General features: G+C 33.8%; 1 protein-coding gene across 3 annotated transcripts in view; it reads left to right on the forward strand.

Moving 5' to 3' along the window:
• CFAP54 (cilia and flagella associated protein 54) overlaps positions 1–25,166 on the forward strand; it is a 105,782-nt gene that overhangs the window by 69,494 nt on the left and 11,122 nt on the right. The window contains exons 48-64 of one of the 3 annotated variants that reach the window (XM_015627290.2): positions 969–1,091; positions 1,985–2,038; positions 3,370–3,586; positions 3,993–4,087; positions 5,650–5,819; positions 11,083–11,185; positions 12,605–12,743; positions 13,658–13,815; positions 14,011–14,193; positions 15,405–15,528; positions 15,754–15,906; positions 16,323–16,431; positions 18,903–18,987; positions 19,788–19,877; positions 20,355–20,496; positions 22,569–22,772; positions 23,989–24,176. In XM_015627290.2, the coding sequence (XP_015482776.1) occupies positions 969–1,091; positions 1,985–2,038; positions 3,370–3,586; positions 3,993–4,087; positions 5,650–5,819; positions 11,083–11,185; positions 12,605–12,743; positions 13,658–13,815; positions 14,011–14,193; positions 15,405–15,528; positions 15,754–15,906; positions 16,323–16,431; positions 18,903–18,987; positions 19,788–19,877; positions 20,355–20,496; positions 22,569–22,772; positions 23,989–24,176 (2,337 nt within the window). The remainder of the gene's footprint in view (positions 1–968; positions 1,092–1,984; positions 2,039–3,369; positions 3,587–3,992; positions 4,088–5,649; positions 5,820–11,082; positions 11,186–12,604; positions 12,744–13,657; positions 13,816–14,010; positions 14,194–15,404; positions 15,529–15,753; positions 15,907–16,322; positions 16,432–18,902; positions 18,988–19,787; positions 19,878–20,354; positions 20,497–22,568; positions 22,773–23,988; positions 24,177–25,166) is intronic. The other 2 variants (XM_015627292.3, XM_015627293.3) reach the window with 2 other exon arrangements.

The following is a 25,166-nucleotide window of genomic DNA, read 5'->3' on the forward strand; positions in this document are numbered from 1 at the left end:
ATCAAATAAACTTTCTCAAAACACATTGTGCTTCAAGTAAGCTTTTCAATTCTTTGTTAAATGTAATTAATTCAGTATTTGTATACTTCTACTATGAAAAGTAATGCTTTGAAGTTCAGCTGCTGCTTAGTGTTTCTTAGCACAGCAGATGGTAGGGGTACTTTCTACATGCAATTATTATTTATATTCTCAATTTTAGGAGCATGTAGGTTATTTACACAGTTTTACTGTTAATTTCCTACATAGGCTGTTGGGTACTTCCATAAATTCTTTTTACTCTCTATTTAATGAAGAGGAGGTTTTCCTTCTTTGGTCCAGACTTCTCACTTGGTGTTTTTTTATCTTGTTTCACTTCTCTTTTAAATGTTTTCTTAAGTGCAAAACATGAATGACTATTTTTTCCCCAAATGTTCATTTCTGGATTTGTTCTTACTATCATGGTAGAACAGAGTTCCATGAAATCTAGGAATAGATATTTGTCTTTTCACTAATGTTCACCTTGTGTTGTTCTTGTTTAAATAATTTCCGAGTTTTGGGTTTGTTTTTTTTAAGGCATCTAACTGTTAAGAGATACTAAGAGTATTAAAGAGTCAAAGGGATATTGACTTCAGATATTTTCAGGAAATGCTGATATGGATTAGGTAGAGTAGCTGAGTACTATGAGACTATGGGTGAAATCTGTGAAATAGGTTTTGATCTTGGGCAGTCAAAATTCTTACCAGATGAAGCAAGTTCTTTCCCTTTCTCAGGAGCAAGTTTTTAAAGGATTTGTTTTTCAAAGAGAAAGACCCATCTTTGCAATTATTCACTGTAATATGTAAAAGATTTCTTTCCATTGAAGATCATTCTCCATCAATATACTATTCTAGTTGTCAAATCTATTGAAAATTACCTTTGAGTACATTTTATTTTGAGCAAAAAGAATAATGAATAACATTCAAATCAAAGGCTTTGTTATTTTTTCATAGATTAAAGTACTTACAGATATAAGATTTTTTACGGAGGCCTTTCATGAACTGTCTTTGCTTATTTCGGGAGAGAGAATTCCATGTAAAATACCAGCAGGATACAGATATACCGAACAAATCCAGGTAAACACCAGAAAAGTATGACATTGAACTTAAACAGTCTATTTTCTTCATGAAACTGCACATACTCTATATCTGCAAGTTGTTACTTGTTCCTAAGAAATTCCTGAATTTCTTTCAATAGATGAATCAAATAAACTTTGAATGACATTAAAATCTCTCACTAAATAGCAGGAACAAAAATCAGTTTTGAAACAAGTGTTTTATACACTGAGTACTGCAGATACTACTGTAGAAAAAACTATGTGTGATTTCATATGCAGGCATGAAAAGTACAGATAAAGCTGACATGGGGTCTTGGGTCCTGGGGAGGGCAGGGGCTGCATCAGGAGATGCTGGGCCATAAGAGCTATTGCTGCTCACAGAGCCTTGACACTCACATCACCCCAGGTCAGTTTGATTTTCCCTCTGTCTGGTCACTAATGTGCTACAGGTGTTGGAAGCTGTTAACAATTGACCTGGGCTTTTGTCTTACCTGTGAGCATACCTGTGCAGGCAGATCAGGTTATTGGGTAAGCCTCCCCCATAACCATCCTTTCCTTGCTTCCCAAGCACATACCAAAATGAACTAATGATTTAACCCTGCATGAATGCAATCAAGGTATCACTTATCTGAGTGGTGCTTTTGGGTAGGTGACATGACAAAAGACTTCTGGACAGAGCACCAGCATTCAGCATGAACACTAGGAAAAATTTCATCACCAAAAGCCTTGTCAAGCATTGGACAAACTTCATGTTTGCTTTCTTTACCCTGTCTTGCAGACAGTGAAGCAGAGCAAGTTGAGTTTAATGAGCAGATTTGAAGGGAAATATGCCTCCTCCCACCTCTGTTAACTCGTTGGTTTTATACTCATATTGTAACATAATAATTTCTTTTGGTTTTGTTCATTTTACAGGCCTTAAAAAAATTTGATTCCTCAAAATCTCTCATGAGTACTACAAATTTGCAGGTAAAAAAAGCCTGAAAGAGGTAAATGTTTTATGCTATAATAAATACTTATTTCTCTTAAGGCAGGAATTTTCCAGTTCAGAAATAAAATGTTGTTATTATTAAAAAAATCCAGTAAATTGAAGACATATTCTTCTCAATGGATTATTATTTCCTAAATTTTAAATTTTATGGCTGACCTCTCAAGGGAAGGGCAGCTACCATTTTCACCATTTTTCAGATGGGAGATCTAATATGTACAAATCTGTGGCTTTTCTGTGCAAAACACTAATGGAATTATTCAGTCTTTGTTGTGATATGGCAGCTTAGGTGTTTATCCTGTTAAAATATTGAGAGTGTCAGTTTTAATGTTATAATTTCTGTCAATCAGAGTTGTCTTCATAGATTTGTCCTAATTCAGATGGGGGTTGAAGTCTGTTTCTGGAGGTAAAAAAAAATTAAAATGGTGATTCTATAAAGCAGTGTCTAAACAGTAATTTTCTCATTTTATTTAAAATTACCTGTTTATCAAAAACTTCTTTTGTGTTTTTCAGTTTCAATAATTTCCTTTTATTAACCTTCTCTCAGATCCATTGAGCTGGTAGGGGTAAATGTTAGCAGAATGTGAAAAAATTGTACCATTAAAACAAATTGGTAAAATAAAACCTCTGCCGTTTTCCCTTCACTTGTCTCTGTTGTTTACAGTAAACTTATGTGTCCCATACAACAATTGGTATTACAGGATGGAAATGAGAAGTGTATCTTGACAACTTTTGATCTCACTAGTTTCTGATTTCTTTTCAAGTTGTGCATTATCTTGAGCTTTTGATTTGAATGCTTCACAGTATATGTGGCGCTGTTACTGATCTCATAATCTTGCAAGTCTGTGTAGACTTTCAACTTCTAAATGTATTAATCTAAAATGAGACTATTAAACTCATGATAAAACAAGGATGCTATAACGAATAACAAAAAGAGTCTATGAAATGTGCTAGAATGATGCAATACAAGGCTTTTTTTACCTTAACAGCAGACTTTTCTTTGAGTTGAGCTTTTTGAACTACAGATTCACCTACAATGCAGAAAAGTAGAACTTGCAGTGATAATAGCTATAACTTCATAGATACGCCTTCTAATGTAAAACCAATCTCTTGAGGCTGTAGCAAGTGTTACTAATGGGTGAAGTTTGGAAAAACAAAAAAACAACTCATTCATAATAAAGGAGAATATTACTAATATTATTCATGTTAATTGTTGATTTGTGTCATTATTAATAGAAGCAGAATATGTCTTGAACAAGAGAAGGGTAAAATGTGTCATTTCAAATAATCCCAATTATTAACCTTCTTGTAGGTACTGGAAGATACATTTAATTCGATTCTGTCTTTAACAGTGGTGCCACTGTGCAACCAACAAACTATGAATAAATTAACCTTAGCCAAAATGCATCTCATCATTTGTCTTTCTGCTACAATAAATTATATACCTGAAAAAGTTGAAAAAAAGTTATATTGTGTTGACAACAGCAGCTTGCCAGAGCCAAACAAAACTACAGCATCAAATGTAAAAGGTAATTATAAGGATGGTGGAAAAGTTTATTTATGTTCTTTCAAGCATGTTTTTCACTTTTAACTGCATATGAATTAATATGCCATGTTATGAAAATACTCATTTTAAATGTTGCTGAAAAAAATTGGTCATTATTGAAATAAACATTAAGCCTTGTTAAAGTTCTTCTATTCTATTATTCTTCTATTATTCTTCTATTATTATTAATAATTATAATGATAATAATGATAATAATGATTATAATGATAATGACAACAAAAACAACAATAATAAGTTCCATTATTACTTACTTTGATGTTGAAAGTCCTAGTTGTAAGTAGAGACAAAAGGTCTGTGTTCTTCAGTTACTGAGAATGCTTTGGTTCTGCATCTGTTACCTGAAATTTTATCTGCAATGTATTTTACAGTTGATGCTGATCAGAATTCAGGACAACAGGAACAAAGAGACAGAGTGGTGCATCTTGTTGATCGTAAAGATGAATTAAGTATAGCCATGCTGAAGGTAATTTTGATTTTTAGGAGAAAGGATTAAGAAAATGCAGATTGATCCAAAAACATTGCTAATGCCTTCAATGTAACAGAAATTATGATGAGAGGATGGTATGAAAAAGGAGACTAAAAGTTTATTTTCCTAATTTGATGTAGTCTTACTAGCTGTGCATGAAGTGTTGAACATTGGGTGCAATCATTTTTCATTTTTTGTACATCATTTTTCAAGTATTTCCACAATCAGATCTCAGTAAGACTATTTCAGCATAAAGGGTAAAGACTGAACGGTATTTCAAGATAAAATCATCTTCTTTCAGAGGGTACCATCTGTAGAACATGTCAGAGACTCTTTGATGGGGCAATATGCTATACAAATAAAAAAACATTCTCTACCATTCTCATATGTGAAATATTTCAAATTTTTCATGTTGCTCTTTCTGATACTTTATTTTGAAGAAAACATATTTTTATTAGAAAAGTATTGTTATTAGAAAACATACTATTTATTAAAGAAGCTTAGAACTTCCTTGTTTGAAGGGAGTTTGTTTAGTTGGATTTTGTTTTGCTTAATTGTAAACTTTATGCTTGGCAGTTTCACATCACAAAAATACCAAAATTAAGGGCTGACATATTCTTCATTCAGAGGGGTCTTGCACTTTGGAAGTATCTACTTTTGGCCATTGTTACAAGCAAAGTAATGCACAAAGTACATCTGGAGAAGGGAGGATGATTTTGTATAGCAACTGGTGTGGGTTATACGCTAGAAAGTTAAAAGTTTTAGAATAAATTGAAAATAGCAACTTGAAAATAACTAAAGTAGAAATGTTCATTTGAATTGATAGGGCTCATTTAAGAGGCATAGTATATTTCTTACTCTTGATTTTTGTTTAACTATTCTATTCTTTTGGAGGGGTTTTTATGGTTTGGGTTTTTTGTGATTTTTTTAAAGCAGAGCTCTGAATTTTGATCAAAGTAATGTATTGATCATACAAACATTTAAATTAATTTTTAGTTCTGCTGAAAGCTTCACAATTGAGATTTAATTTAAATCAATTTCTTCTTAGATGTGTTTTTCACAGCTTCCTACAGATTTGTTGATCAGAAAGACTGTAAATTATAGTTGAACTTTCAGGATACATACTGCACACAAGGATGTCAAAATATAGATAATATAGAGTGTAATACTTCTTTTGACACCTTTAATATTGTTTCTAATATTGTATTTGTTGTTTAAAACTCCTAACCATAGTGAGAAGTACAGTATAAAATTATCAAGTATAGCTATTAGATAAAGAATGGGAAATTAGTGAGTAACATTTCTAAGCCTTAAAATATGTAGTTAAGCATGCATGGCAATAGTACTGGCACAGTTAAGATGTAGCTGATTTAAACACAATAATTCTGAAAACGTAAGGAAAGCAGAATTACCCACCCCCATTTATAGAAAAGGCATATTTCACTTAAATTGATCTATTTTAAGATGCAGTGTTAGCAGGCTGTGCAGAAAAAATATTTCTAAAGAAAATGTTTATTTCTTTACTTTTTGAAATCATACAACTCTGTGTTCTTCCCTAGGGGATTTTATTGACAGAAGCTGAAGAAAGTCTTAGCTATTTTGTACAGGACATACAGGACAAATATGATGGGGACATATCTCGGTATTCTGTGGAAGATTTAGAGGCTCTTATTGAGGCCAAACTTGAACTTGCTTCTATTTTTCACCAAAGGCATCAAGCAGCTCTCAGGTGATTAATACTATGAACAACCTAATCTTGCACAGCCTTGACCACCAGTGATTAAAAAATAATTTCTTTATTACTACATCAGTATTGTAAATCTGAGCATTTATCTGTAACAACTCCTTTAGTATATTTACAAATGTAAGATACAGAAGATTTAATTTTTTTATTATTGTTTTATTTTACTTTTAAAAAGATGATCAGTTATAGGGTCAGAGATTCGGTTGGCCCAGAGAATCAGTTCCAATTTCCCCATGAGATGTTTTTGTGATAAAGTGTTGTATAAGAACAAAGAAAAAGTTGCAATCTTCATGATTTTGGTTAAAGTCTGGATATATTAGATCATATGTGTTCTTACAATATTAAAGTGTACAACAGAACACTAATGTTATCTCTGAACTACTGAATTCTACTTTGTTCTAGAGTGTCCTGTGTTTCTGCCCTAAAGGAACATTTCTTCATGATGTACTTACTGTTTTCAAATTAAAATGTCAAGATTTTATTGTTTAAATTACAGTGGTTAAAAAGCATTGAAGTACACATTAACATATTAGAATAGATTTTAGCAGATTTTATAGATTTTATATAATTTATAAATTATAATTTTTTTAATTATACTGTTAGTGATTGTATCTAAAATACTGTTGTATTATCTCTGCGGCTGAATTATCTCTATGTATCTGTATATATCTCCCTGATATTTTTTCCAAATTAACATTCCCAAATTCTGTGATTTTTTTTTTTTTTTTGAGATTCTGAATTCTTTTGCAGAATTTAATGTTGTTGGAGTATCCTTGACATACAGAAATACATTCACACTTTGTAGATGTTAAATTCCAAGCATTGTTTTGGTCTTTTACCTAGGAGGATTCATCTGTTTGGCATACCTGCAATATTACATTAATTTGTGTAAGAAGGATGTTAGTTTAATGCATTATTTTATCAGTGAGAAGCTCTTTTTGTCTAATATTTTATTAGAGGGGAAAATCTTTCAATTGCTAACTACAGATGGAGCGTACTCAGGTGCAACACAATCCCCTGCCAGACTAGATTGAGACTTGGTACAATGTAATCGGTATTTGTGATGTTTGTTAGGTCTAATCTAACTAAACACACCAGAATTGCTACAGTAAATCTTATATCACAGTAAGCATCAAGAAAAGGGAAAAAAATTAACCCTTTCTTTATTGTTGAAATAGTGATGAATATTGCTGATGAAATGGTAGGTGTCACATCAGGCCAATAGATAAATCACTCTCAGTGGAATTTCTTACTCAATTAAAAAAATGGTTTATTCTATGACAAAACAAGCCACCTTCCTTCTCTCAGCTCTCTTTGCTGAATAAAAACTCTCCAAATCGATACCTTTAAATAGCACAATTTCTTTTGCATTCTTATGGTACAGCAATAACAATAATTAACAAGGACAGGTGCTTCACTGTGCTGTATAGACTACTGAACTGAAAACAGTAACAGTCTGCAGGATGGTCTTTCCCCCAGGTTTTGTGTATGTTATTTTATAATTATTATGTTATTTTCCCTAAGATTCAGATGTTAGGACTGTAATCATTTAGCAATAATGTCATTAGTGAAGATGCAAAGCAAGAGTTTGTAGGTTAATTATGTACATTTCTCATCATGAAATAAAAATCTATTTTAGTGGGTTTTGAAGTAGATCAATTTACTTTAAATTGTCAAGGAGAAATCCACTAGTCACTGACAGTCACCTCATCATACTTTTGACTGTCCTGAATTTTTTAAAGGCACTATACTAGTAACCAAGTATGCACACTTAGGAAATACAGTGTGTATAATCTTAGCCTGATACTAGGCTTGGTAAAACCTGTATTAGTAGAGTCCTGTCTCAGACATTCTTACCCTGCTGAATTTGATTATATCCAGTATATGCAAGAGATTTCAATGAAGAAGCCTTCATTTTGTATGCAGTTTATATCCTAGAGACTAGTTTCTCTGTTGGTTTATAACTTGTCTCAGATTGAAGAAACTTTTTTAGAATATTGAGGATTTCAATGGATGGCAAGCATTTTATAGATCACTTCCTGTGACTCTCAAATTTTTGATGGGTGTTTGTTTAGTGGGTCTTTTACCCACTTTTATATCTTGCTAGTGGTCAGTAGCAGGGAAAAAAAAATCAAAAACAAAGTAAGAGTTTGGGTTTTTTTAACCTATTTTGCAGTTTTATTGCACTGCCATGGAAACTGCTGATATGTCTGCCTCAGATAGAAATGAAACATTTCTTCAGACAGCTGAATGTTTCCTGCCTGCCAGCCTAGAAATCAAACTTTGCATGATACTACAGAAATTCATCTTTTTTTTTTTTCCTTTAGCGAAATGACCTAGTGGTGAAATTGTTACAGTCAGCTGTACTTTCCTATTTTGATCATCTTGTCACTTTCTGATTCAACTGATAAAAGGATGTGTATTTTGTCAAGGGAAATATATAGACACATCACTCTTGTTGACAGCAGAAGAGGGTCACAAAAATTTCATCAAGCGAAGCTTCTGTATTGCAAGCTTCTGTCTTGCAAAAAAATGTATGTTTCAGAATTAAGTTTATGTATAGGACTAATCCCACTGATCTCAAAGAGAGTAGTGTCTGTCCTATAAATGTGAGCTTTTTAATTACCCAAATGTGTGCTTGTCTGGTTACATTAATAAATTGTGACTTAAAACAAGGCATATATGAATCTTTGGGCTTGTGGTCTATATTTTACTTAAGGAATCTATGTGTAACCATATAGGTAAAAATAGCCTCATTTTCAATATTGCTAAATGTTGACAAGAGCAGCTAACTTGAGGCAGTGGTGCTGAGGAATTCAGGTTAATATTTGTTAATAGCCTGTATATACTCTTAGGTGCTGTACCTTCTCCAAGGTATTTGAGATGTGAACCATAGCATCTCAAGCAATATTACAAGAAAAAAACCAGACTTTTCAGTAATTTTAACTTTGATGTCTGGTTTCAGGGGAGAACTCTTAAGAAAAGAAAAGTAGTTGGGGTACATCATTGCATTATCCTTACTTTCTGTTTTCTTTTATAAGCAAATTCTGTTTCGCCTTTTCTGTTGTTAGAGAGAAACGTATCATCAAATTCAACATTGATTTATTCTGTTTTCATTTTGTTGAATAAAACTGAGGTAAAGGGATGATGAAAGAGATTCATGAGGATTGAATTCTGAAAGGTAAAAGCCAAAATATTAATGGCTTTGGCTCTCATTGTTACTTTGAGGTCTATTTGTGCTGAATTGGTGTAATCCATCCAGGTCTGCATCACAAAAACAGCAAGGAGGGTAGAATCAGAAATGACAGGAAGACTTAAACTGCTCTCTTATCTTAACAGGAGGTTATCCATTCTGTGGTTATACATAAGTTGACAGAATAATGTGTGTAATTCAGAAGTAGTTCAGCTCTTGTTCAGCATTCTTTGTGCAAGATCTTTGCCTTTGGAACCATTAGTCTAGAACATCTCAAAAGCAGTAAATTCACACAGACCATGAATCTCTCTTGCATTAAGAACTCTTTGCATTGTTCTGGCAGCATAAAAAGACTTAAAGGTGTTAATAATTCTTTTCTATTTTTTTTTTTCATATGCTTCATAACAGCCAGTCTCAAAGTAAAGAGAGTCTATATAAAAAACCAGCATAGATAAGAACTTTGGTTATACATTTTTAACAATTAACCTGCTGAAAAAAATCTTTTAAGTAGTGAGCTAGGCATTCTCTCTGATAGCTTAGAATTATTAGAAAAATGTTTCTGTGGGCAGAGAACATGCAGAATAGTAAAAAAAAAAACCCAGACAGATAGTCCCCAAAACCAAACTCAAAAATGTTTTAGAGAAGATGTAGGAAAGTAAAGATTTACAGACATAGAGGAAAATGTGCAATTGGGAGAAACCAATACAAAGAGACATCGATTTTTGCAATTCTCAGAATATTTTGAGTAGTGTGTCCTCTGGACAACAATTCCTGTTACGAAAAAGGTGTTCTGTCTATGATGACTTTGCAGATGTCTTCATCTAATAAAACAATTGTATTTACAAAGTCTGCTGCTGTAGACACACATTTTGTACATGTAATGAAAGTGGAACATTATCTGAGTGTATCTGAGTTCTTATGAAGACAGCAAAAAAAAAACAACCTAGTAGTTAATATTTTAAGAAACCTGACAATATTTTGAGATCTAAGCCCATCATTTTTTGACACATAGGCTTGAATGTTGCACCAGTCCTATTGGTGTCTGTATCTTTCAAAGGTGCTGTTCAGAGTGAACTCCAGAAAAGAATTTAGGGTATGGGGGAGGGAGTACAGTAGATGCAATGTCATGTGATTTCTTACTGATGGGATGCCTCATTACCTTGATGGTGTTTACTAAGATCCTGTGAGTATTTGACTATGTGGATTTAACAGGATTAGTGCATAGCCTAGAAAAGTTTTAAAAAGAAAGGTATTAATCTTAGTTGTGGATGATATAGAACTCTCTTAATGTATCTTGTAATTTTCAGTATTTTTGCATCTTTTAATTTCTAATAACTTATCCCTGAAGACAGAAATCCCATGGTTGGTGTTGATCTAGTGATTTGACTAGATCTAAAAGCTGGGCTTGACAATCTTAGAGGTATTTGCCAGTAAAAAAGATTCTATAATTCTGTGTGTGCCTGGAAATTATAATGGAGTTCTGTTTTGATTTCTCCAACAGAATATGATATATTTTAGCTTACATGCTATAGATAGAATAATATAACCTCATGGTTGGAAGAGACCTTGAGCTCATCAAGTCTAACCATCAACCCAGCATTGCCACTGTGACCCCTAAACCACTAAATTGTATCACCCAGATGCAAATGCCTGTTAAGCTCCTCCAGGCATGGTGACCCCACCACCTCCCTGGGCAATCTATTCCAATGTCTGACCACCCTAAAAGTGAAATATTATCAGGTTGTCTTATGGCAGAGCTTTTTCCTCTTACTGCTGTTTTGTCACTTTTATGATGCAGTGCCTACGAATTCAGAAAATAGTCTGAGTGAAACCTTGTTTTACTGATGCAAAATTGGTAACTGTTGATTTACATCTCTGGCATAGTAAAAAATAAAGCATCTATTTTAATAAAATCATAAAGTGGCAAATATAATTAGTATTTTTAAATAGTAGTGCTCTTTTGCAATAATATAATAATATGATAATATAATTAACATAACATAACATAACATAACATAACATATATAATAATATTTCTCTATTGCAATACCACAGTGTTGCTTTGGCTTTCTCTGCAATTCGACTTCTCCAAGATGCAAAAGTTTTTAGCATTGACGGGGAACATTTTCAAGAAGAAAAGGATGGAAGGGAGTGTTTGGTATGTGTGAATATTTGTTTTAGACTTATCTTTCTTTGTACATGAATCTTTCTTGAATTAATTGTTGAGTGATTTCCATAATGTTAGAACATAGCAGTCATTTGTATTATGTGGTTACCATTACCTGGGGAAAAAATGATCTTTTTCATGCTTTGGATACCTGCTTGCTTAAAGTGTGCTCAGTGTGTCTGTTGTCATCATTATAATTTGTATGAGGTTAGGAATTACAGTTTTTATTTCTATTACTCTCAAATGGCAGCACTGAAAATCTTCTTTTGTTTAAAACCCCCCAAACAAAAAAGAAGTGAAAAAATAGCTATCAGTTGAAAATCTTTTATTATTCAGTTAAGGTACTTTAGATTTTCTGACTGAAAATGGAATTCTCTTTGAAAGAGCCAGATGGACCCTTTCACATCATAGCTGTGTTCCACATGGAGCAAGATTTCAGCTGACTTCTGTTGTCCAATGCATAGGGATTCTGACCTCTGCTTTGGAATGCCTGTTGGTCACACACCACAGTCACTCTTGAGTGCACAGTGAGTCAAACTGGCTCACATGGACAGAGCAATTGAGCAGTGAGATTTTGCAACATCTATTGAGACTGGACTTTATTGCATGCAATTAGTTATTTTCTGTCTGTGTTGCATAGCAGGGGCATCTGTCTCTCTGCACTTGCTTCTCTCTTTTCTTAGGATGGTCCTGTAGCCAGTAACTGAGCTATGGGTATTTTTTTTCTCATTTTCTCATTTGCATTAATGCAAGTCAGTCATGATATTTTTTTGTATAAGTAAAATGCATGTGGTGCATTGTCCAGTGATGGCTTGTTGAAACAAATAGTAGAACATAGACTATAGAATTTCAGTAATAGAAAGACTTTTAGAATATATAAAGATAGCACAAGGAGTTGAACTGAGAATTCTCACAAGCACCTGTATTACTACATTACACAAATATTTGTTTCTAAACACTAGAAACACAAAACTCTAGAAACCAATAACTTAAATTTTCTTTCTAGTCATTAATGAGGTACCAGAAATTGATACTGATCCTGCTCTACAATTAGACTTCTGTGTGCCTTAGAATTTTTTGTAATATTCCTTTTGGAGTGGAATAAAATCCAAACTCTTAGAATATTCTTCATAACAAATATAGTATATAGATATATTTAAGGAGTCTCACTTAAAAGTGGTTTGATATTCAATGCTTAAAATTATTTTTATATGTATTAAAATTTAAATAATAAATGGCCTCCTGTTGTTAAAAATACTTATCTACCCTTCAAATAAACTTCTGTTTAGAATGTTGCTATCATTTGTAATATATTTATATTAATTAAGACAGATGCTGCCCAGTTGCCTTGTTTGTAGTCAAGTATGTTACTCAGAAAGTAACATTTTTCTTGCTTTTGGGACTTACTAGGATTCCACCACTGAAGATGTTCAACTCCCTTCCCATGTAACAGCACAGGGGCACATGAATGTACGCTTGTGGCTGAGGTGCCGAGCGATGCTAGTGACTGCACTCGTGACACAGATACATGGTGTTGTTGATTTGAAAGGTACTATACTTTCTTGCTTTAGATTTTGGGATGATACTGGGGAAATGAGCCTATACAGACACAATTCTTACTCATAGTTAAAAAAAATACTAACCTTAATTCTGGGGCTGTATTACCACTGAATAAATTATTTGTACTAAATCCATCCAATCCAATAAGGAAAATAAATCTCTGAGCACATTATCACCTAGAACATGAAAACAGAAAGTATTATATTAATTTTCATTTAATATTCATTATCTTTTGATAATTGTGTCTAAAATTTTCAAATGTTCTAGTGTAATTCAGAAAGTATGGTTGTTTTAAAAAGTGCTGTTGCTGAGTACTTCTGGTTTTCAAAGTCTCAAAATATTTTTCACTTTCTATATCTCCAATAAATGAAATATTCCTACATAGCTCCTAAAATTTTTCCTGATTATTTTTTTTAAGATTTAAGAGAGATATTGCAAAATACGTTTTTTGAAGTTTGGTTATGAATAAAATGTTTTTCGTTCCCTGGTTCTGTGAACAACTCTGATGCTCACTTAAGTATCAAAATCAGTCTAAGTCCATTGCCAAACTTTTACTTAATCAGTGGTGGATAATTTCTCCGAAGGATGTTACTGTTTTAACTAAAATCAGATTTTTGAACAAGTGGAACAGATCTAAAATACTGTAATATTTATGTTGGTGGTTTGCATAACAAGCAAGTATTTGGATGAACTTTAACCTAGTGCAGTTTAGAAACAAAGTGATTTTTCTTTCTTTTAAAAGTGTATTTGACACAAAATTGATGAAATTGTACAAGTGCAGTGTGGAATTTATAATGTCATCTTTTCTGTAATTTTTTAGTGTATTAATACTTAAGAATGGTGGAACACACAGTAAAGTATTTTCTATTCTATTTTTACTATTCATATATTCTCTTCTTTTAGGAAATGATGTGGCTGAGCGCCGAAGTGTGATTAAAGAAGTAATATTAGAAGCAGAAGCCTTTGGTGATATTGAGACTCAGGCTGAAATAATGGTGCAAGCTGCTATTCTTGACCTGCAAGAAAAACGTCCTGTGGCAGAAGTTAAACTTCTTTTGCAGGTTTTAACACAAAGGAAAAATTTCACTTTTCTTTGATGCATTTTTTGTGTAGTCAGAACAGCTGATGGCAGCATTAAATAAGTTTGAAATATTGCCTCTAAAATAGATTTTTTTTTTTCATTTTGTGTGATTTGTCCTCATAAATAGAGAGGAAGATAGTAACTACTTTGGTTTATGTTCTCCATGTCCAAACAGAATATCATCAGTTTACTCCAAGAAGATACATTTATTTCTCTGCCAGCTTCTCTGACTCTTGTGAAAAGTATGCTTCTGCAGGCAGAAATACTGTCACTGCAAACAGAGGATTCAGAACATTGCTCTTCTGCAGTGGAACCATTAAAATTGCTTGCCTTGGCACATAAGCTTACCATTAAAGCAGTGAGTACATGCTGGTGCATTTCCAGATTCTTTCAAGAGCCTTAATTATTTATCCTGGAAAATATTTTATCAGTTATTAAATAGGGCTATTCCTAGTAACAGATCACTTCAGTTTTAACTACATTAGAATATTGTAAAGAAGTAGTTCATCTTACCAAACTTTTTATCCATACTCATCATGCATGCTCACATGTGTAATCTGGTATTTTCACAGAATTTAAAAATACTGAATAGTTGCAAAATACACACCCAGATGTAGAAAAAGATACAGGTAATTTAACTTTTAAAGAGATGAAGAACACTCTCTTTTTCCATTTTCAGTGAGGGACATATTCATACTGAACACCTCAGGGAGAATGTAAATCTCATTAAATTCCTAACTTTGAAGCATCCAAGAATTTAGCTTTGCGTCTTAGAATAATTTGAATCAGGACAATATGTTTAAAGTAACATGATACTTTAGGTGGATGTATTGTTACAATTGGTATGAGGAAATAATTTTCATGTAAAAATTTAAATATGTAATTAAAAAAATAAATCTAAAGACATACACTTCATGAGAGTACTAAACCTTTACCTGTTTGGGATCCAAAAATAGGCATTTTTATCTGAATTTGGTACAGGTTATAGAGAAATGTTTCTAGATCAAACTCTCTCCTCGTATTTTCTAAAACAGAAGTTTAATCCATTGAAATATTTATGTCCTTTAGTAATAAAGAATCATATAGATCACTTCAGTCTCAAACTTCCAACTGTGAGTTTTGCTAGCCTTCAAGTGACTTGACACTTTACAGTGTCACCCCATTGTCTTATCTCCATGAATGAAAGGTTTGACTGGCCCCTGCATGCTAATTTATTTTTCTTTTCCAGCCTTTGCTGGGTGTCAGATTTCTTTGTAGAAATGACAGCTACTTTCCAGGGCTTTGGTTACTATTGAGATCTACTTCTTAGATACTAATTTTAGGGAGTTTTAAGAGCCAAAGCCTAAAGTTACTAAACTTAATCAAGTGTTCATTAAAATTGTTTGTTTACATCACAAGACTCTTCTGCAAGACAAGTACACACTAAAGTAAAGGAATTCAAGAATATTGAATCCTTTTCTAGTGCTCTTTTCAAGACACTTCAGTTTTGCAATACCTAACTTACTTCTTCAAACTGCTATTTAATTTGCTGTCTGCAGCTTGATTTTAATGAGCATACTCTTTCCATAGATTTTTGATTGTGGTGAACCCATTGAATGGCAAAAAGACAGTACATTGACTTGTCTGGTCTTACCCACGAAGAATATCTACCTGCCATATATTAACTTGCTAGCCCAAGTCAAAATGAAAATTGGTAAGAAAAGCACAACTCATGATTATTTTTAAGTTTTAGTTAACTTTCACTTGTACAAACAATATTATAATTTTGTATTTATATCCATGATCACATGAATTTTTGGAAATTGAATTTTAACTGTAAATGTGTAGCAGCATCTCTTCTAAAGAATTAGCTTATTTTCACATTAATTGGTTGTCTACTAAATAATGTTCAAAGAACTATTTTGTTTTTTTGCTTTAGGACACACATTAGCTGAAAAAGTGACTTCTACACCTGCCACAGATCGCTTGCAATGGCTATATGCTCTCAGGCATTTAAAATCAGCATTGAATCTTTGCAGATCATCTGCAACAAAAAAATTTAATATGAAAGCTCAACTTCTTTTTCAGATAGGTAAATAAACCCCTGTGTGTACATCCTGAGTGCCTTCCTAGGCAATGTTATGTATGGTAGCTCTAAAAATGGAGACATTTTGTGGCCTGAGGGCCACACTGAGTGTGCACAACAGCACAGAACAGGCCTCTGTCTGCTCATCAGCTCCTTATATACAGTGCTCTGCTAGTTGGGATCAGGAAGTGCTAGGAATCATTATGATTCCCAAGTTTGGTTATTTTATCTACTCAGTGAAGAGAGTTGTTACACAAGCATTGTGCATTACCTTTTAAACAAACTGGAAAAGATCTCGCTTATCAGGAGAAGAGATAATGTACTGTGTTCAACTTTTCTGGAGGGAAAAACAGATTGGGTGGGTCCTACAGAATAAAAATTGTTAACATCTTGAAAATTTACTTTCTGTATTTCTTTCTAAGGTAAGATGGAACGCCAGATAACTGAAGCAGGCAATAACAAATCATCTAAAACTATTGAAACCCTGTTGGAAGCTATTAAGATCAGCCAGCAACACGATCAAAAATATGAGTAAGAATATAACTATATAACTTTGAAAAGAATTTAAATAATACATGAATATAATTTTTAAACAGTTTTTTGAGACTTGGTCTGGGATTTCTATTACAGAGTATCTTATGTTTTAGAGAGTTTTATTTCAATCGAGAAGAGCTAGTGGATGTTTATTCTCTTATTTAAAACAAATAAGAACATTTAAAAGCATTTTTTAGCGCTACACTAAAATTGCAGCTTTCTGTTCTATTTCCAAATTTGTACCCTATCTGTCAACACTGGGAACAGAGCTATCAATTAAACAGGAGGTTTATTCATATTTCAGAAGATGAGCTGTGGTCTGCCCCCTTCCAGATAACAGAAATCCGGCTTGAAAAGGTTACCAGCCAGAAATAGTCAGAAGAGCAGAGGCAGAAGGAGCGTAGGAAATGTGTTTGTAACAGATATCAGGACAGTGACTTTGGCATTAGTTATCAGCCTAGAAGATGCCTGAAGAGCTGAGCCAAGACAGCCAATAAATTCTGTCAAGCAGCTCTGATACATTGGACTTCAGTTTTTTTGTTTCTTGACCAGTCTAAATGAATAATGTGCCATGTCTAGTTAGAGACAGTGTAAAGGCAGCAATTTACCCTCCTTGTTTGGGTATTCTGTTACTTAAGTTAATGAACCAGAACTCTGAATGTAGAAGTAGTAGCATAGTAATAAACCTCAACAAGCAGCCAGCATGATGAAAGATGGTGCAGAAATGGACTGTGAAGTTTTGCAAGTTTAATTTGCTACACTCTTGTTTAATTTGCTACCATCTTTCTAAAAGAATGTACAGAGACATCAATGGACCATGGCTTTCTTGTTTTAGAGAGCTTAACATCCTGCTCACATTTATACAAGACCTGTGATATCTGTGGGATTGTTTAATTAAAGTTGTTTCTTGATGTCTCACATCCTTTTTTGTTAGCAAGACAAGAAATTTAACTAAACCGTTGCCAACCAAATGTAGAATTTGCCATCTTCTCAGTTAATTTGCTAAGTCTTTAACTGTACAATACTCTGACTTTTATATTTTGCTTCACACAAATTGTACTAAAGCTGGAATTTATTGTACTACCAACTCTGTGCAATATTAATCTCTCCAGAATAGCAACTATGTGAGCAGGAGTTTGTTGCTATGCTTGTGGAAGTCATAAATGAGATCTGAGGAAATCCGCAGAGCCAGCAAGAATCTGCATAAAAAGACTGTTATAAACCTATAGGGAATAGAAACATTGGAGAAATTCTCCAGGTCAAGGGGAATAATTCTGCCCCTCTGCTCTGATATGGTAAAATCCCTCCTGGAGTGCTGCACCTAGCTCTGGAGTTCTCAGTACAGGAAAGACGTGAACCTGTAGGAGCAGCTCCAGAGGAGTGACACAAAAATTATGAGAGGCTGGAACACCTCTCCTGTGAGATAAGGTTGAGAGAATTGGATTTTCAGGCTGGAAAAGAGAAGGTTCCAGGGAGATGTTTGGGCAGCCTTTCAATACTTTAAGGGGGCTTAGAGGATGGGGATAGAGTTTTTAGTAATGCTTGTAGTGATAGGACAATGGGTAATGGTTTTAAACCAAAAGAGGGTAGATTCAGACTAGATACAATAAGAAAGAAATTTTTTACAATGGTGATTCATTGGAATAGGTTGCCCAGAGAGTTAGTAAATGCCCTGTACCTCAAAACATTCAAGGTAAGCTTGAAAGGGGTTCTGAGCAACTTGATGTAATTGAAGATGTCCCTGCTCCTTGCAGGGGAGTGGGACTAGATGACCTTTAAAGGCTCCCTTCCAACCCAAACCGTTCTTTGATTCCATGATTTTTGTTTAGTTTACAATACTACTGTAAAAATCACTGAAAAGAGAAGGAAACATAGGAGAAGAGTGGGAATAGGTGATCACTGTATGAAGATGTGAAACGTTCTGGTACAGAGCTCAAAACTAAGAAGGTTCCTCATCTGAGCCCAGTTAGGAAACAAAAGTCTGTTTTGGTCACTGTGGGTATTTTAGCTGATTCTTGGGAGTTTGACTGAGGATCCAATTTGATTGAATCCAAATTTAGCTAGATATGTTTCAAGGAAACCAGGGCAATGGATAAATGCCTTAAATTGAGCAAGGAAGACAAACACAACAGAAAGATCACTTCCCTTGCAAAAGTAGGGTTTTTTTACTAAACATTTGCAATTTATTTATGGAATATTTGTTTCAAATAATGCAAATTATATTTGATGTACTGTTAAATCAAACTGTTACTTGTTAAGCACACCATAGGGATGTTTTAGACTCACATGACTTTAAAACAGGATCCCATGGATTTCTGAAAGAAGCTACACTTAAAGTAGATGACAGGGGCTGGATGAATGGTTTATTTGGTGAGGTATCTAGTTAGTCTAATGCAGGAGTCAGATTGTATCACTGTAATGCTTACTTTGATAGTAAAGCTGATTATTCTATGTATTGTTTCTTACAGGTTAATAAGACGGTCATACCTTGAAATAGCACTATCATATTTGAATTTTGCTGAAATTAATGAGGACGAATCACAGACAGATTTGGTGCGTTCCAAATCAAGTGTGTGTTTTCTATCTCTTGGGCAGTGGTCTCTTCCAAACAGGAAATGTATATTGTGCACCTTGCCACACTATTAATTGCAGAGACTTTTACATCATACTGATACTGAAAGTCCTCCTAGAAAAACCACACAAAGAAATAAAATAATTTTTTATCTCTCAGAATTTGATCTTGTTTGATGTTATCTCTTCCTTTTATTGCATTGAATGATAATTTTTAAAATATTTTTCTGTACAAAAAAGGAAGACACAGACCCAAGTGTTTTAATTTTTGATTATATATGAATTAATTTTTACATTGCAAAATATAGTTAACATTCAAACTTATTCAAACATTCAAACATATTTTTAAATGCTAACTTTATCAGATTTCAATTTTTCTATACAAATATGAATGACAGCATGAGACATACAAGTTTCTACAAGCCACAGATAGAAAGCAAAATGTGTAACATTGGAGAAAAGAGGTAATGAAGATTCAAAAAAAATGGAATATGATAGCAGCACTGTATACAGTAGTGACCATAGTATAAGCTGTTCTGAGGAAACTTTTTCCAGGAGGAGCCAATTAGTATGCTCTGGAAATTTTTTTTCATTTTTAGCAGTTAATCCATGGATTTACAGTCAGTGCCAATTTTTACAATTTTCAAATAAAACAATTACTTTGTAATTTTTTGTAATAATGTTTTTAATATTGTAAGTAGGAGGACTTTTTTTCTACGTATGGAATATAATTTACCATAATATATTTAGAATCCTGATTGGGAACTGGTATATAATTTTAGACCACTTCTGAAGATCGGTCTTCTGAGGAGGCTATGCAAACAGAAGTCTACAGAGTACAAGCCTGGATTGCAGTAAGAGCAGCTGCACAGGTTGGTGCAATATCCTGAAGAGATTCTTCTATTCTTACATTTCATCTTATTCTACTTACACAAGCAAATAGAAACAAGAGTGAAGGTTTCTTGAAATTTCTGGCATGGGTCTTGTTTAATAAAATTAAAATGGACACTGAATGATGCATTTAATCTCTCTTGGACAGAACTGACTTTGTTTACCTTAACTTGGATTCAGTGCAAATAAAATGGCACATGGCTTAATATGTGTGCACATGTATTTGACATGTGGGCAAACATCAGTAGCATCCAGATGAGGATATCTGGTTTGAAATCACTATGTAGTAATTAAGCTGTCAGCACTAATGATTCATTTAGATAGAATGTGTACTTTATGTGAGAAAGAAATAGAATATTTTCCTAACTTTTAAAAATATAGTATGTTTTATAATTAATTTTTGTCCTCATCTTGCTACTCTGAGAATGAGTCCCAAATAAAATAAATGTTATTTTTAGGTCAGTGAAGCTGTGCTTGCTTCTCAGCAGTTAATTGGAATGAAGAGAATTAAAGAAAAGCACATGAAGGATGACGTGAAAAAAAAAATCCCAGAATTTGCTTCTATGGATCTTTTTTCTTCGTACAGAGATTTCATATCTGGTATTCCTTTATATCTAGTAATATCAGAAAATTTAATATCTAACTTTAATTTATGAAAAATTATATATCAGTTTTGGAAAGTAAAAGCAAAAGACTCATTGTGCATAGCAATACAAAATATTAAGTAGATACTTCATGGGTCTTTAAATATCAGCCTGTGCAGTTGTTCAATATGTTAAGAAAAATTAATTGTTTGCATACTGTGTTTCAGAAAGACAGAGTGCACATATTGCCATAATTTTGGAAAAGCAGATGGTCCTTTGTTACAGGACATCCACAGTCACATAAAGCAGATATTGGCGTTCCTATCAATCATCACTGCTTTCTTTGCTTTTTTTTTCTTTTTCTTTTTCCCCCAAACCTTGACTTTTAACTGATTTTTTTCCCTAGTTATATTAGCTTTCTCTTGGAGAGTTTGTTTTCCTCTTGATTTTGCAAAGAGATGCTAGTGTTGAATAGCTTCTCTCCCTGCATCATCCCCCAAAAATCCAACCAACACAATAAAAACAAAACCACAAAAAACCCACCAAAACTAAAAAGCTCAAGCTCTTACAAAATCTTTCCAATCCAATGGATTATTATTTAGATATGCTTCCACTAGCTTGGTAGAACTTTGCCTGGTTTGTAACTAAATTCTGCATTTATATTTAGCTAAAAGAATTGATGAAATGGAAGTTTTTGATCTAAAAAAAAATCCCCAGTGAAATCCATACTGAAATCCAACAGTGAGACTAGGAATTCTGAGATAATGACTGCTAGATGTTATATAAACACTAAGGCAAAATCATAATGTTTATTTTTAAACTGGGAACCATTGATTTAGTGATAAAATTTTGGTTCAGTGACTTAATTTCAATTAATTAATTTCACAGTCACTTGTGACTGAGAAAGATTGAATTGCTCTTTTTGATAGGTGCTGGCAAAGCTGAGCCATGTCTGCGTACTGTACAGTGTTTAAACATATGTGTTTTGATTGGTTTATGAAAGCAAGTGTTGTATGCTAAGACTTTCCATCTGATTGTTTTGTACTGGCTCCATTTGCTTATAATTACAGATCATTGTTTCTCTTAGCAAATGCAGCAGGTGTTTCTCCTGATAGTTCTGTTAGCCAATACAAAGAAGAATAGAAAATGCAGAAAAGCAATAGTAGGCCAAAATACAAAACTGGAAATTCTCAGCATAGCACACTAAATATTTTCTATAAAACTTTTAATGAAACACATGTTTAAGTTTTCATCTATAAGACAGTATGGCCATTGAAACTCTTGGCATTGACAGTGAAATGTCAGGAATAACAGAGACATTCACATTTTGTAGAAGCACTCATAATTATTTTCTGAAAGCTTACTCTTAGGAATCACTATAACATAACGTTTGTTCAATTTGGAGTGAAAAACAGAGCTCAAGAACTGTGCTTTTGAAAGATCTGTGTACTAATACAGTAAAAACCAGTACTGAATACAAGCAGTGATGTAGTGGTATCTGTACTGATAAATTTTTCCTCTTTCTGCATAAGTACAACTTTTAGGCAGCACAAAGGAAAATATTATCTTTTGTTTTATTTCACAGTTTAGAGTATATTTCATTGAAAAATGTGCTTAATATCTAAAGGGGATGAAGGATTAAAACTAAAAATGAATAGTTCAGAGTACCTAACTCTTCTGAGTTTGGGTCAACATAACTGGGAGGTTCAGCTGACACAGTTATGATTGATGACTCCTTGTGTTGTTTCCATTTAGTAAATATCTCCTATTGAACAACGGGCAGAATTAATGGTTTTATATTCAAATTCAGAGAGAGAGAATGCACCTTGCTCTCTACTCTTTTTGAATTTCTTGCAAGGATTAGTAAGGTTCCTGCCCATGATCTGAGAAACAATTTTCAACTAATTTTAAGGCTATTTACTATTCCAACTCATATTAATGCAGAATAGAAATAATTTTTCTTGTATGAAAAATAGAAGCAGTTTCACAAGTTATACTTCTAATTACAGATTAGTCAATTCCAATACAACACAGAAATAGCCTTTAAATTCCAACCACTTAATGTCTGTTCTTGAACTCTGATTGGAGTTGCAGATGGATACAATGTTGTCTCTGAAACTCCTCAAGTATCTTCTACTGAAAACAAACAAATCACAGAAGACTGTCAGAGTGAAAGTGAAGGAACAGAAAGTCTTGTCACCAAGGCCAGCCAGAAGAAAGATAAAATAACGTGGGTTCACCTAATTCGCTACTACAATCATTTAAAAAGAATTTATAACACAAACCTTTCTGGTATGTATTTTTATTTCCTTCTAGAACACTGCTAGAGATGAGATACTGTTCTTGAGGGCCAACAGTGTCAGGTGTAAAGTTTGTCAACTGAAGTAGCCTAATTTTGAGTTCCTTTAAATTGTATAAATGTAAAAAAATCTTCATGGAAATCCAGATTTATGTCAGTTTACAAATGATGCAAGTGAAGATTGCCTTTCTTCATAATTATTCATAAGCCTCCACAATAACAGGAAGGATTCCCTCAAAACTTAATTGTTATTACTACATTGGAAGTTCTAGAAAAATCAAGCTTAAGTCACATCATAAATAAATCTGTTCAGTTTGAGGTTCCATTTTGGAGACCTGAGTGTAGGGTAAATGGGAAGGCTGAGCATTATTGAATGTGTTTTGACTGAAACCCCAGATGTGATTTGCATGCATGGATTCTTTCACTGTAAACAGAACATGGTAATAGATAGGGCCTTTCAAACAGAGTAAGAATCCATTAATTGCAAGGCCTTAAGACTGTGCACCTACATGTGATGGTCAGCTTTTAGATATGCAAGTGATGACCCAGTAGATGAGAAGAATACTTCATTGTACATACAGGTGTTATATAGAGAGAAACCTAGCAACTCTGAAAATAACAGTTCCAGAGAGGGCTGGGTTTTCTCCTTGCAGCACTAAATGAAAATATTCTGGCTCACCACAGAACTGTAAGGACAGGTAGGTATTGTCAAGTAGGTATTGGAACATGCATGTAAATCTCACCTTTAGTTACCTGTTGGGGAGCCTAGGGGGAAAATCAGCTGATCAGCCCCTAGCTGTCTAAACTGGGGTCTTAAGAGCTCTTAAAGCTTATTTTGACTATATTGAATAAATATGTGTTTATTCTAGTGGGTGCTTAGGCATCTAGTGAACATACTGGTGCTTAGACTCTGAATTTAAGTACCTACACCTCAAAATTACACCTCCCATTTGATGCTACTTTATAATGTCTAGTGAGAATTTGTTTCATTATCTGATCACTGGTGAAAAATTACAAATAACATAAGCTAGTAATATTTAAGGACAATCAGTATAATTGCTGGATATGCATTAATTTGATATTGAATCTATTTACATATTTTATGTTTCCAAAATTTATGAACATAGAGTAGCTGTAGTAACTTGACAATTTAATGGAAAACAATGATGTAATTTTAAAAATGTCTTTTAAAAACTTCTCCTAACCCAGGACCCGGGTCAGCAAGAGATGGACACCTTGGTTTGATTTCTGATACAGGAATTGTTCTGCGCATAGCAGAAATGCATTCCTTCCTTGAAAAGAATTTGTTTGAATATTCAATGTGTTGTCTTGAGAATTTTCCAGAAGAACTACGTGAGGTAGAAATGTCACTCAGTAGTCACAGTGATTCTTCAGAGGTACTTACGTTCTTTCTAATGTTTCAAAAATATTATACTGGTATTTCATTCAGATTCTCAATAATTCCAATGGTGATATTTCTGGGAGAACTATAGAAGAATGAAATTATTTATGGAGAAGATCAGTACAAAACCAAAATCCTGTGCAAGCAGTGAATTACGTAGTTACAAATGCAAATATCCATGTGTTATTCAGTCCTGCAAAAAAATCTTCATCCCATAGCCAGTGTATTTAGACCCTAGAAGATTAAAAACAATTATATTTAAAAAGGTGCTTTTATTGGTTAATAAAGTTGGTTGTTACTCAGTAAGCGCTGAGGTTTTAAATCTTGTAAATCTTCATCTTTCATACCAAAAATGTGAGGTCTGCTGGGACAGAACTTGGTGAGCCTCTGAAATTCCCTGTAGACTTCTCTACAAAGTGCATGCTCCAGGATCAGGTGGACTCTTGTCACTTCATGGAAGTAGCCATATAATCTGAGAATGTTAGGGTGCCTAACACTTTGTGGTTCATGTTCTGCACCAGCTTCCTCAAGCTGTGTTTTAAAGAGCACTTTCAGTGCAAGAATAAATTTGTTTTGTTTTTCATGTGCAAGGTACACTTACCCAAATTTTCCTTTCCCTGGAGGATGACCACTTTCAAAATCATCAAGAGACCATTGCCTTTTTTTAGTCTCTTTTCTTTTTGGCCTCTTTGGTTTTCTGTTTAGAGGTGCTTTCTGTTTCAGGGTTTTCTGCAGGTTCTGCAGCCTGGGGAGGTTTTTCACTGCTCTAGCTTGCAGCCTGAGGTCTCACAGTTGCCTGCTGGGGCAGTCTGGGTTGGTTGTTGGAGAGGTTTTGGGTTGACAGTACAGATATTTTGGGATTGCACAACTGGGCAAAGCTTGCAGGACACAGTGCTGGAGTGTCTCTGGTCAGTAACCGGCTCTGGGCTGAATCTGGGACACAGGGACATGTTTGGGGGCATCCCTGCTGGGATTTGCAACCTTG

The sequence above is a fragment of the Parus major genome, chromosome 1A (assembly GCF_001522545.3).
Source record: "Parus major isolate Abel chromosome 1A, Parus_major1.1, whole genome shotgun sequence".
In the NCBI taxonomy this organism is placed as follows: Eukaryota; Metazoa; Chordata; class Aves; order Passeriformes; family Paridae; genus Parus; species Parus major.